Below are 13,533 nucleotides of genomic sequence, written 5' to 3'. Positions count from 1 at the left end.
AGCTCACACACGATTGAGCCTGTATGATGAGTATTCAGGGACGGGTAATTCTTGGGGGGTGCTCACCAACCTAAGACAAAGCGCCTGTGTGGCCAGGGCAGGCGTCTCCATGAAGGGTAAAGTGACCTGCTGACGTCCCATGCAACCTAAGTCAGAAGCTCATTTATTAGTAAAAGGGGGACCTGTAGAGCCCTGCCCCCCCCCTTTGGGTAACTGTTGCCTTGCTTGCTGACCTTGACCTTAATATCCTCCCTATGCTAATTCCCTACCAGGTTCCACCCTCCTGAATGCTTAAGGGAAGTTCCTTGTCTGTGTATCCTGCATAATGGGCATTAACAGCTTAGATGCAAGATTGTAAAACATCTTAGCTGACTTCTGCCCTCCGGGGTTCTCCCATTGTGCTGTAAGCCTGTATTCAAGACCTCCTCCCTCCTTCAATAAACGGCATTCGGAATAAATAAAAAAAGATTAAAGAAAAAAGCAGTAGTGGTATTGGGAAGATCTAAAAAAATAAAAAAATAAAAAAGAAGAAAGAAATCAATGAATGGATCCTGGCATCCTGATTTGCAAATTAAGAAAGTTGTAGGAGGCAGAGGCATGTGGATCTCTGAGTTCAAGGCCAGCCTGGTCTAAAAAGTGAGTTTCAGGACAGCCAGGGCTACACAGAGAAATCCTGACCTGACAAACCAAGAGAGAGGGATGGAAAGAGACAGTGAGAGGAAAGAAAGTCTGGCTTCTCAGCATTTATTCTAAGAACGCACTTTATTCTCTGAATGTCTTCTTGCCACCAGGACACGGCAGTAAACAAAACCAAGCCCCACCTTCACATAGTTTACAATCTAGCGAACAAAAACTAAGGAAACAAAATATTAAGTCGGGGACCCAGCGGTGGTGGCGCACGCCTTTAATCCCAGCACTCGGGAGGCAGAGCCAGGCGGATCTCTGTGAGTTCAAGGTCAGCCTGATCTACAGAGTGAGATCCAGGACAGGCTCCAAAGCTACACAGAGAAATCCTGTCTTGAAAAACTAAACAAAAAACAAAAAACAAACAAACAAAAAAAAAAAACCCAAAAACAAAATATAAGTCAGGACCAAATATTAGTACATGCAAAGGAGAAGAGAACGAGAAAGAGAACAAAGCAAAACTTATTGGAAACAGCCTATCACCCAGTCACCAAAAGAGAATTAGGCACAAGCACTAATTGGAACGAGCCAGGTGAAAAGGTGCAAGTTCCCAGCCGGGCCTTGGCGCCTGCGCACTAGATGTGCAGCAGCGGGCTCGCGGCGTCGCGGGAGCGCATGCTCGCTCTAGAGCGCGCGTCCGGCGTCGGAGGCGGTTGTTCCGTGAGAGTGGATGGAGGACGTTCGAGGTGAAGGGGGAAAGCACGTGTTGAAATATGGTCCCGGGAGCTCGAAAACACCAGAAGAGCTGTGGTGACGGCCGCGGGCCTGCCTGGAGGTGCCCGGGGCCCCCGGAAGGAGGAGCCTCGGGAGCGGCGGGGCGGGGGGAGTGCGCAGGCGCGGGCTTCCTGCACGGGCCGCTGGGCTGGCTGGACCCTAGGTCTGCGGTGTAACAAATCGGAATGCTTGTTAAACATTCTCCCCGTTTGCCAACGGACGCCAAGTTCATTGTCTTAGAAAGCAACCGTAGCCCCAGTTTCCCCAGGCTTTAAAAAACCCGCCTTGTCACCAGCTCTTATCGCTCATGAAGAAGGAAGCCAGACCTTTAATGACCTGGACTCTCAGGGTTTATTTGTACCTGCAAGAAAACTTGAATTCAGGTTCAGACAACCCCAGACCATCCTTATTATTGCCAAGTTGTGTTCTGGGGGGGTCTATAAAGACCGAGAGTATCAGTACAAAAGAATATGAGTAATAAGGGCTTTTCAGCAACACACGAGAAGGATTTAAATAGCAAATTGTAAAAAATTTACAAGCAAAGGAATTTCCCTGCTTTATCCTCACCCCACACCGCCGACTCCTCTGAGAATTGTGACAATAGCAATCGCTTAATATCTGTTTTTTCCTTGATATTTTTGACTTTTTAATTCCTATTGTTTTACTTTCTTGCTTAAAGTGTCTTAGCACATAAAAGTTTTTCTAAAAGCCATGGATATTGTGTAATGTATAAACGTTATGAAACTAACTTGGACTTTTTTCATGAATAATTTCTAGTTAATGTTTCTTAGCTGAATTTAATTTAGACATCTGTTTTTAGTGAAGTGCTTAGAATTTTGCATAGTGTCTTTACGGGTCAACATCAAGTATAATTAGGATTTCACTTTAGGGCATTCACTTTAGGAACAGGGAGAATTATGAAATTATGAATGCTTCTTTGGAATTGAAGTCCATTATACCAGGCATGAGTTTTGTGTGCTGTTTGAAAATTAGGAGTGTACTTCTGTTTCATATTTTGGTTTAATATTTTATTTTCCTCAAACTGTTCTTCATAATACTTGCGAGAATTGAGTATTGCTGTATAACTGAGTTTTGATACGGTATATGTTTTGTTTTGTTTTTTCTTATAGGTGGTTATTTCCAGTTAGAGAAGGAAGCCAGTGTCTGGGATTCTCTCCACATGTCTACCTGCCATGATCAAGTGTCTGTCAGATGAAGTACAAGCCAAATTGCGTTCCGGTTTGGCCGTCGCCTCCTTAGGCCAGTGTGTTGAGGAACTTATCCTCAACAGTATTGACGCTGAAGCAAAATGTGTGGCCATCAGAGTGAATATGGAAACCTTCCAGGTTCAAGTGATAGACAATGGATTTGGGATGTCGGGGGATGATGTAGAGAAGGTGGGAAACCGGTATTTTACCAGTAAATGCAGCTCAGTACAGGATTTGGAGAACCCAAAGTTTTATGGTTTCCGAGGAGAGGCCTTGGCAAGTATAGCTGATATGGCCAGTGCTGTGGAAATTTTATCCAAGAAAAACACAACTATGAAAACCTTTGTGAAAATGTTTCAGAATGGGAAAGCCCTACATGCTTGTGAAGCTGATTTGACTAGACCAAGTGTGGGGACGACAGTAACAGTGTATAACCTGTTTTCCCAGCTCCCCGTGAGGAGGAGAAGCATGGATCCTAGACTGGAGTTTGAGAAGGTTAGGCAGAGGGTGGAAGCCCTGTCCCTCATGCACCCTTCCATCTCGTTCTCTTTGAGGAATGATGTTTCTGGTGCCATGGTTCTCCAGCTCCCCAAAACCAAAGACGTACGTTCTCGATTTTGTCAAATTTATGGACTAGGCAAGTCCCAAAAGTTAAGAGAAGTACATTTTAAATATAAAGAGTTTGAGTTTAGTGGCTACATTAGCTCTGAAGCACACTACAATAAGAATATGCAGTTTTTGTTTGTGAACAGAAGACTGGTTTTGAGGACAAAGTTGCATAAACTCATTGACTTTTTATTAAGAAAAGAAAGTATCATATGTAGGCCGAAGAATGGCTCTGCCCATAGGCAGATGAATTCAAGTCCTCGGCGTCGTTCTGGCCCAGAACTCCACGGCATATATGTTATCAACGTGCAGAGCCGGGTCTGTGAATATGACGTGTGCCTGGAGCCAGCCAAAACTCTGATTGAGTTTCAGAACTGGGATACCCTGTTGGTTTGTATTCAGGAAGGCGTGAAACGGTTTTTAAAGCAAGAAAAACTATTTGTAGAATTATCAGGTGAAGATATTAAGGAATTTAATGAAGAGAATGATTTCAGTTTCTTTGGTGCTATTCTTCAGACACATATATCCACTCATGAGAAGTGTGACCAGAGCAGTTTCCAGGAAGCGTGCAATAATATTTTGGATTCCTATGAAATGTTTAATTTGCAGTCGAAAGCTGTGAAAAGAAGAGCTACTGTAGAAAATACAAACACACAGAATTCTGGGGATTCAGAAGCTAGCAGAGAAAAGACAACCGACTCACTGTGCAGCTGTGAAGCAGATGGCCTGGGCTGTGGTAAAATGACAGAGTCATCGTCACACAGCAGAGACAGCGCTCACTTAGAATCAAGGGTGTTGGAAAAAGAGGTAGTTGAAGAATCACGATCCGGAGAAAACGAGAAACATCAGAAACCTTTCTTGGAACAAAAGACTTCAGAAAGTCCACATGGAACTAGCCCAAAAATGTTTTCAAGCCCTATTTGGACACATCATATCTTTGAGGAGAGTGAGGCAGATCTAGAAATACAGAAAATAAGTACTGCTGTTAATGTCATGGCTGCAGACATTCCCCAGTCTAGTGGGCTTCAGAGTCTACTAGAAAAACAGAGAGATGCTACTGAAGTGGGGTACCAGCCTCTGCCTTTTGAGACAGCAGTATTTAGAGTACAGGGTACACAGAGAAAGAAGGAAAAAAGAAAACAAGAGCCTAGTAGGCACGGGAGAGTAAATGTTTTTAGTCATGGACAAGTTAAATTATGCTCCACCGGCTTCATCACTCATGTGGTACAAAATGAGTACACCAAGTCAACTGAAACAGAACATTCATTTAAAAATTATGTTCGCCCCGGCCCTGTAAGTGCCCAGGAAACATTTGGAAATAGAGCATACCACGCACTTGAGACTCCAGACAGAGATTTAACAAGCACTTTAAGTAAAGAATCTGCTCAGCTGCCCCACAAAAAGTTCTGCAGGACAAATACAGGTTATGGGACAGAGAAGAACCCAGTAGCTGCAGATGAGAGCTTGGCCCTTTTTCAGGAAGGTGGTGCAGGATCACACACGGATTGTTTTCTGCCTGCTACATCCTCCTTCCCATGGGGTAGATCTGCTTCAGACGGTAGAAAGAGAACAGATAAGATCATGCGTTCCTCCAGACACATGGTCCGTAGGAAGCTAAGCTTGCATTCACAAGTAGGATCTTTAGAGAAGTTTAAGAGGCAGTATGGGAAGATTACCAGTTCTCTAGATACAGAAGGGGGAAATAACACCGAAGTCAGGACCCACTGCGATCCTCGGGTCGAACCTGACATTCTTCTGGAAAACAAGAGTCACATAGATGTGTCTGGTGGTGGTAAGATCACTACTGCTGAGCACAGTGATTCTTACAATAGTTGTCAACCAGCAAGTCACATCCTGTACTCAGAGAAATGTCCATTCTCCAAAGAAGATTGCTTAGAACAGATGCCTCATTTGAGAGAAAGTCCCATCACTCTGGCAGAATTATCTCACTGTAACAGAAAACCTTCCAATGTTGAGAAGCCCACGGAATCACTGGCTTCTAAATTATCCAGACTGAAAGGTTCTGAAAGAGAGATGCAAATAGGCCATATTAGTGAACTTCCAGACAGTAGCCGGGGCACTAGTAAGTTAGACTTACATTTTTGTGAATTATTTAAAAACAAACATGAAAAAATAGAGAGTGGCATGCTTCTAATACCAGACTCTGCCACACAGGCTGATTCCATCCTTAACAGTGCAATACATTCCAACAATACAGTGGATGACACAGAGAAACCAGAAACTCCTGTGCTGTTACCCTGTGATGATTCTAAAATCAGTAAAGATTCAGGCGTTCTCATCAAATCTTCAGAGCAACATACAGGGAATCCTGATTCTCCCAGTCGAATGATCATGAGCCAGGTCGAAGATACCACTGCCAGCCAAGATGGAATTTGTTCCCAGAATGATGAATCTAAAGCAAGGTCTCATTCCGAAAACGAAGGCTCAGGTACACACTCTGTGGGCTGGCACCAGCACTTTGATGTGACCCTGGGAAGAATGGTTTACATCAACACAACTACAGGACTCAGCACATTCATTGCTCCTACTGAAGACGTTCAGACTGCTTGTACTAAAGACCTGACAACTGTGGCTGTGGATGTCCTACTTGGGAACGGTAAGAATGTAGTATTCACCGGTGTGAAATGTTTTTGAAAAGGAACAATGAACAAAGAGCAATATAATTGTTCACAGAGGTGGCAGCCTCAGCAGATAGCATTGCAAAGCTGTGTTTTATTGTTTGAGGTTGGGAATATTGAGACAGGGTCTTGCTATGTAGCCCAGGCTGGCCTCAAACTCTCTCTGTAGCCCGGTTGGTCTTGAACTCATGATAGGTCCTGCTTCCAAATGCTAGAATTAAAAGTATGTACCACGACACCCAGTTTCTGAAGGCTAATTAAAAAACCTGTACTGTGGTTAAGGCATATGGAGATTCTTTAGGTTTAACAATATTTAAATGTAAGAATTTAGAGATAACTGATAAAGAATGTAAAGGTATTTACACGTAACTAAGACACATGTGTGTATGTGGGGTGGGACTTCATTTTAATAAAATGTGCTGTTAATGGCTAAAAAGACCCACAGTACTTATCTATCCTGTTTTCTCTTTCTTCCCAACTATACTTCTGAAAGTTTGTCTTTAGAGACATGACTACTTCCGTCTGTGTAGGTCAGTGCAGTGGGATTTTGTGAGTTTCCCCTAGAAAGTAGGATTTGGCCAAACATATTCCAAAATATAGGCTAGATAGGTGCCTTCATAACTATATTTTTCAAATGTACTTTATTATAATGCATGTATCAATCCACTCGATACATTTCTGATACAAGAAGTGTGTAATAATGTGGTTTTCAGATCACACCATAAAGCAACACCAGAGCCTGGTCTAGGACTCTGGGTTCTCAGGTTTCGGGCAACATTAAAAGTGACATTGTTTTGGCAGTGTGTTGAGAGCCAGATGTTGGGAGACGTAAAGCTGATTCCCATCTGGCTGTAATCTCAGCTTTCATTAGTAGGATAAACACTAAATATGCATCCCTGTTAAGTCTCGCATGCTGTAAAAGAATGTAAATTGTATGAATATAATTGCATATTATAATGTCTCCTTAGGATAAATATTTCTAGTTGGAGACTCTGTTGTTAAATAAATCCTTTAGTTTTAAATGTTTTTCAAATTTCCTTTCTTATGGGAAAAAGGAATTACTGTTGTAACTTCTAGAGAATTTCATAGGAGGAGAAAACCCTTTGTTTTCAGTATCGCTCTGAGGCTCTCCAGTCGCTCCGAAGGCATCTTTATGTGCTTTTCAGTCTAGGTCACATGGACTGGTTTGTATGTGCTGAGTCTTATCAGAGAGGCACATCTAAGGCACTGACACCTCATCTTCCTGAAATGTAACTGCTTCTGATACAGTGCCAAAAAACAACTGGATTACGTTCAACTGTGGGGTGTTTGTTGCCAAAACAAAGGAGGGGATCTTAGCTGCCAGGCTCAGCATAAACATCTGCTCCTGTTAAATAGATGGAGATGTTGAAACAGCTTCAGTGCACCCAACCAGCTGGATGACCAGTCAAGCTCCAAATGGAAAACAACTTTGCCATCAAAACCAGTTCATTGAAAAGATGGCACCTCACACCCTCCATTCACATGGAGTTGGCTCTTCACAGGGGGACGCTAGGACACGATTGACCCACACATGGAGATGTAAACATGCAATAAATTACTAAGAGAAACAGTGAAGCTACACTAATTCTAGCACTTGGGAGGTGGAGGCAGGAAGATCAGGAATTGAAGGTCATCCTCAGGGACAGCTTGAGGCCAGTTGGGCTACATGAAACCAGAATTTTATTATATAAAGGTAATGTCATATCCCTAACCCATGGGTTGTTTTTTTTTTTTTTTTCCTTTAAAAATATCTTCTTTTTCCAATGCACAGCTTATATGTTAGTTAAACATTTTACTACTGAGCTACAGTCCCAGCTCACTCAATCAGTCTCTCTCTCTCTTTCTTTCTCTCTCATTTTATCTATCTATCTATCTATCTATCTATCTATCTATCTATCTATCTATCTATTTATTTTCGAGACAGGGTTTCTCTGTGTAGCTGTCCTGGAACTTGATCTGTAGACCTGACTGCCTTTGAACTCAGAGATCCGCCTGCCTCTGCCTCCCAAGTGCTGGGATAAAAGGTGTTCACCACCACTGCCCTGCCTCAATTTCTTTTATTCTGAATTATACAACTTTATTTTAGCTAATCTCTTGCTTTAGTTTTTGTCTGTTAGGCTTGTCTTTCCATAGTTCTCTTATGTGTTCCCTCCCCTCCTTTTTAACTTTTTTTATTATATGCATTTGAATGTTTTTGCCTGTATGTATTCTGTGTATCATGTTCATGCCTCATGCCCATGGAGGCCAGAAGAGGGCATCAAATCCCGTGGAACTAGAGTTCCAGATGGTTGTGAGCTGCCATGTGGGTGCTGGGAATTGAACTCAGATCCTCTGAAGTGTAACTGGTGCTCTAGGCCCCATGTTCTCCCCTTTTCAAAACTGTTTTCACAGACACAACTCAGATCTGCTCTTCCTTCAGATGGTTAGAATTTAGGCTGTATCTTCCCAGACTTTGGTGTGTGAATAGAGTACCTTTCACCCACTAATTCATCTTTTTTTTTTTTTTAAGATTGATTTATTTGTATGTATGAGTGATCTGTCTGCACGTATGCCTGCATGCAGGAAGAGGGCATTAGATCCCATTATCGATGATTGTGAGCCACCATGTGGTGGGGTGCTGGGAACTGAACTCGGGACCTCTGGTAGAACAGCCAGTGTTCTTAACTACCGAGCCATCTCTCCAGCCCTGCTGCTCATCCGTCTTTGCACTTACTCATTCAGCACTTGTTGTTTGGTACACTGTGGTGGGTGTTGTCACATTGAAGCTTACCCGACTTCTCAGCATTTCAGTCTACTAGGGATAGCTCCGTAATACAGTGAAATCAGGGTCACGTAGGGACGGAGATTGTGGATCGGAGATCATTTGTGAAGGCTGCACCAGGTTGTGGGTGATCATAAAGTACAGCTGTGTGTCGGACAAGGCTGTTCTGACTGACTATGCCTTGTAGGACATTTAGCAACACCCCAAACTTTATCTGCTGGAGTCTAGTAGCTACATCATTCACCCAAGATACGACCATGAGAAATGTCTAAAGACATTGCCTAATATGTCCCTGCAGCCTGCACATTGTGCCATTGAAAATCACATATATGGACAAAGAGATGTGTTCATGTAAATAAGTTAGCAGATAATTTCATCGAAAATTCTGATTTTTCCATGTAGTATTTAGTAGTGTGCCTTATATCTTCGTTTAGTTTGTAGAGAAAGAGATTTGACATAATTTTTAATAGTTTCTTTGTATGTTGAGTTTTTCTTTTTCGTTTAGGGGTTCAGTACAGGTGCCATCCTTTTAGAAGTGATCTTATTCTTCCTTTCCTTCCAAGAGCTGAGGAAGAGAGGCCTACGCTGAGGCAGAGCGGCAGAGGTGAGAGCAGTGCCAGAGGATGTAGAGTGTGGAGACTCCCGGTGCACCCTGTCCGCTTACTGCAGAGCCTGAGCAGGATGCGCTCTCTCTGAAGCCTGATGGGCACCAGCTGTGCCGCGGGAACCGGGAACTCCCCACGGCTCTGTTTAACGGCAGAACGAAGCGATTCCGTACATGCATTTAGAGCAGAAATTGCTTTTCCAGACTAGAAGTTAGTGCTGGGTGATTATGCACAGGCTGTGGTGTCTGTGACTGGGGAAATGTTTCTTATTTTTAAAGATTGAATTTCTCCATATTACAGTAAAATTCTTTTTAAAAAAGCTAAAGAAACCTATTATTTTTGTTTTTGTTGTTTTTAAAAATAGATTAAGTATATTTTTATCAAAAGGCAACAAAATTTGAACTATAATTTTTTTCTGTACACACACTTGGAAATATTTTGTTTTAAGACTTACTTAGTTTTAGTTTTTGTATGGGTATTTTTGCCTGCGTGCATGTCTGTGAACCATGTGCATGCAGTGCCTTTGGCCAGGGAGGGCATCAGAGTCTCTGGAACTGGAGTTACAGATGCTTGTGAACCACCATGTGGTGTCAGAAACCAGATTTGGGTCCTCTGCAAGAGCAGCAGGCCCTCTTAACCTCTGAGCCATCTCTCCTGGCCCCTGAAACATTGTTGTAGACCGTGGTTCTCAACCTGTGGGTGGCATTGCACATCAGATATTTAAATTACATACATAACAGTAGCAAAATTACAGTTACAAAGTAGCAACGGAATAATTTTTTTTTTTTTTTTTTTTTTTGGTTTTTCGAGACAGGGTTTCTCTGTGTAGCTTTGCACCTTTCATGGAACTCACTTGGTAGCCCAGGCTGGCCTCGAACTCACAGAGATCCGCCTGTCTCTGCCTCCCGAGTGCTGGGATTAAAGGCGTGCGCCACCACCGCCCGGCGTAACGGAATAATTTTATGGCTGGGGGTCACAACATGAGGAACTGTATTAAAGGGTCACAGCGTTAGAAAGATTGAGAACCGCTCTTCTGGTGGAGAAAAGCTGTCTCAGAAAGTACAGTCATAATACTAGTTTAGAAAGTAGCATTAAGCTGGGCAATGGTGGCGCACTCCTTTAATCTCAGAACTCAGGAGGCAAAGGCAAGAGTCTTTGTAAGTTTGAGGCCAGCCTGGTCTGGTCTGCAGAGTGAGTTCTAGTCCAGCTAGAGTTACATAGTAAGATCCTGTCTCCAAAACCAAAGGAGTAACATCAGAACAAATGTAGGCATGAAGTACAGCCTCTGAGCATTTGTAGACTGTAGAGACAGTGTGTCTAATCTTTGGTCCTGAGGCTGTGGCTGAATAGGAGAGGACACACTCTTCTGGGATCTTGATGGCAGCTGTCCCCCTTCGTCCTAGATGCTGTGGATGCTCCTGTTGTCAGTGACTCACTCCAGTCCTTATTTTCAGAATGGAGCAATCCAGTATTTGCCCGGTGCCCAGAGGTGGGTCTGCAGTCCTTTTTCTTTGCCTGTTTATAAATTTGAACTTGATTTAAGCTGGGTAATGGGCATGCATGAGTATATGAATTTGTAATTATGAATGGAAAGTAGGCAGATTTCTAGATGATTTACTTGGAAATTAGTGTTTAATGTAGAGAGGATAAGTCAGCATTTTGGAAAGTTCAAGAATTTTGTATTAAACCTGTATATTCAGTGATAGTAAGTGTTAACCATTCCAGAGAGTGTCATTTCGTCTGCAGGGACAGTTCCGGGTGTCCTGGCAATGTTCCCTCCTTTGATGCATTGTCACAGCATGTACCGAGTGTGTTAATGAGCGTGGGTAACAGACGAGCATTTGACTGCTGATTCTTCACTTAAGATGCCTTTAAGGACTTAGTCATGAAGCATAGACAAATTGTTCTGAAATAATGCTGGCTTTTGTCAGTGTTTATAAAAATGTGTTAATTTAGACAACTTACTCTTAGAGCCTTTTGGATCTGTAGGTCTCCTACATTCATCCTGTTTCCAGTAGGATATATGAAAATACTTGTTCGGTTGTGGTTTTATTTTTTGCAGTGCTGGGAATTGAAACTAGGACCTTGCATATGCTGGGCAGTACTCTATCATGGACCTATATATTCCAAGCCCCCCCCCCCCCCCCGGAAAAAAATGAGTGTTTTAAAGGACTTTGAAATCATTGGTAAAACAGTTCCACAGACATTAAAAATTAAATTATGCTTTTACTGGGTCTTTCTAGGTTGCCGTTGATGTCAGCAGTGGCCAGGCTGAGAGCTTAGCAGTTAAAATTCACAACGTACTATATCCCTACCGCTTCACCAAAGAAATGATTCATTCAATGCAGGTAAAAGCAACATTGAAACCCATGTAAGGTTTAAACTAGACTAACTTTCGTGAAATTGGATTTTTTTTTTTTTTTAATGAAAGAGACTGTATCAGTCAAGGCATGTTGTATTAGGCTTCTTTAGAGGACCAGAATTGATTGAGTGATAGATTTATTGGAATGGCATACGGGCTGTGGTCCAGCTAGTCCAGCAGTGGCTGTCTACCAACGGAAGGACCGAGAAGCCTGTCGTTGTTCTGTCCACCAGGCTGATGTCTCAGCCGGTCTTGAGTTTGCACAGGAATCCTGAAGAAGTAGGATCTAATGCCAGTGAAGGAATGGACTTGCCATCGAGAGTGAGGGCGAGCTGGAAAAGAGAGCAAGCTTCCTTTTTCCATGTCCTTTAATAGGCCGCCAGCGGGAGCTTGGGCCCAGACTAAAGGTAGATCTTCCTGCCTCAAAAGATCTGGATTAAAGGTGTATCTTCTCACCTCAAAAAGTCTGGATTAAAAGTAGGTCTTCCCACTTTAAATAATTTAATTAAGAAAAAAATCCCTCACAGGTATATGAGCCTCTTGGGTTCTGTCTGCGTGCCAGATCTCATTATAGATGGTTGTGAGCCACCATGTGGTTGCTGGGAATTGAACTCAGGACCTCTGGAAGAACAGCCAGTGCTCTTAACCGCTGAGCCATCTCTCCAGCCCGTTTGTTTGTTTTTTGTTTTTGAGACAGGGTTTCTCTGTGTAGCCCTGGCTGTCCTGGAACTTGCTCTATAGGCTAGGCTGGCTTCAAACTCACAGAGATCCACCTGCCTCTGCTCTCAAATGCTGATATTAAAGATGTCCACCACCACGAGACTGCTGGAAACTTGAACTTTAATCATCAGAAAAAAAAATGCAGATTAATTTCAGTAGCAAAGAAAAATATCCTTAATTGTGTGTGCAAATAGGTTTTCAGGGAATGAATTATGGTTCTGGCTGATAATGCCAAGGACTTCTAACATTTCTGCAGGAAATTATATTTGGATTTTATATTTTATAACACTATGACAAATGCCAAGAAATTACTTATAAATCAGCATTGTTTTAACTGTGCAAAAAGACTCACTTTTCAGTGACCCTCTGTGTGAGGCTGCAGAGGTTAAGGAGGCTGCAGACTGGGAAGTTGATTAACAAGAGGGACAGCCCTGTCTCTTGTGCTTTTCTGCTGTGTCCTCTGTACACTGCTTTGGCTGTCTTAGTCGCCTTGCCTGCGGCTTTGGAAACAGACTAGGCCATAAGGCAATGCTAAGTAGACGCCTACCAGGGGTTGACCTGGGCTTAGAGCAGGGAAGGGTTATCCAGAAAGAGACCTCTGGGAGCTGAGCCTGCACAGAGAGGAGCCTCCACAGTCTGAGCTGCTGGTGGCCTCTGCTGCTGCCTTAGACTAGCTCCTCCAAAAGGCTTTTCTTGCTTTTCATAGTTGAGAATTTGTACTTTAGGTGATGCGTGGTGGCACACAACTTCAATCCCAGTGCTTGGGAGGCAGAGACAGGAGGATCTCTGTGTGATGGAGGCCAGCCTAGGCTACATGGAGTTCCAAGTCAGACAGGGCTACACATTGAGACAATGTCTTGAAAAAGATAAATAAATGGTTTTAGTTCTATTCATTAGCAGTCTCTGGTCATGTGTTGCCGAGAGTGTCTGTGCTGGAAACGTTGCGGAAGTACTCTGGCGTCGCCAGCTCGCTTCCCTTCCTGCCCTCAACCTGGCCCCCTACCCGTCCTTTTATCCTACCCCAGGACTGCCTCACAGTCGGCACCTCCTTACTCGGTGTTTGAAAACAAGTCTTGCTGGTGTTGATGGGGGTGAGCTCACATCTGTGCCGGAGAGCACACGGGAGGTCCGTTCCCTCTCCACGTGAATCCCAAAGGTGAAACTCAGTATCAGGTGACAAGCACCTTCACCTGTGGAGCTCTCGGGCTGGCTC

General features: G+C 43.3%; 1 protein-coding gene across 1 annotated transcript in view; it reads left to right on the top strand.

Moving 5' to 3' along the window:
* Positions 1–1,375: 1,375 nt before the first annotated feature.
* Positions 1,376–13,533, top strand: part of Mlh3 (mutL homolog 3) — a 36,319-nt gene continuing 24,161 nt past the window's right edge. Inside the window, 5 exon segments of the mRNA XM_028876541.2 lie at positions 1,376–1,459; positions 2,529–5,829; positions 9,139–9,237; positions 10,642–10,727; positions 11,482–11,586. Of these exon segments, the coding sequence (XP_028732374.1) occupies positions 2,592–5,829; positions 9,139–9,237; positions 10,642–10,727; positions 11,482–11,586 (3,528 nt within the window). The 5' untranslated portion in view covers positions 1,376–1,459; positions 2,529–2,591.

The sequence above is a fragment of the Peromyscus leucopus genome, chromosome 14, assembly GCF_004664715.2.
Source record: "Peromyscus leucopus breed LL Stock chromosome 14, UCI_PerLeu_2.1, whole genome shotgun sequence".
NCBI lineage: Eukaryota > Metazoa > Chordata > Mammalia > Rodentia > Cricetidae > Peromyscus > Peromyscus leucopus.
Note: the sequence above shows the minus strand (reverse complement) of the source record. Positions and strands in the feature narration are given on the sequence as shown.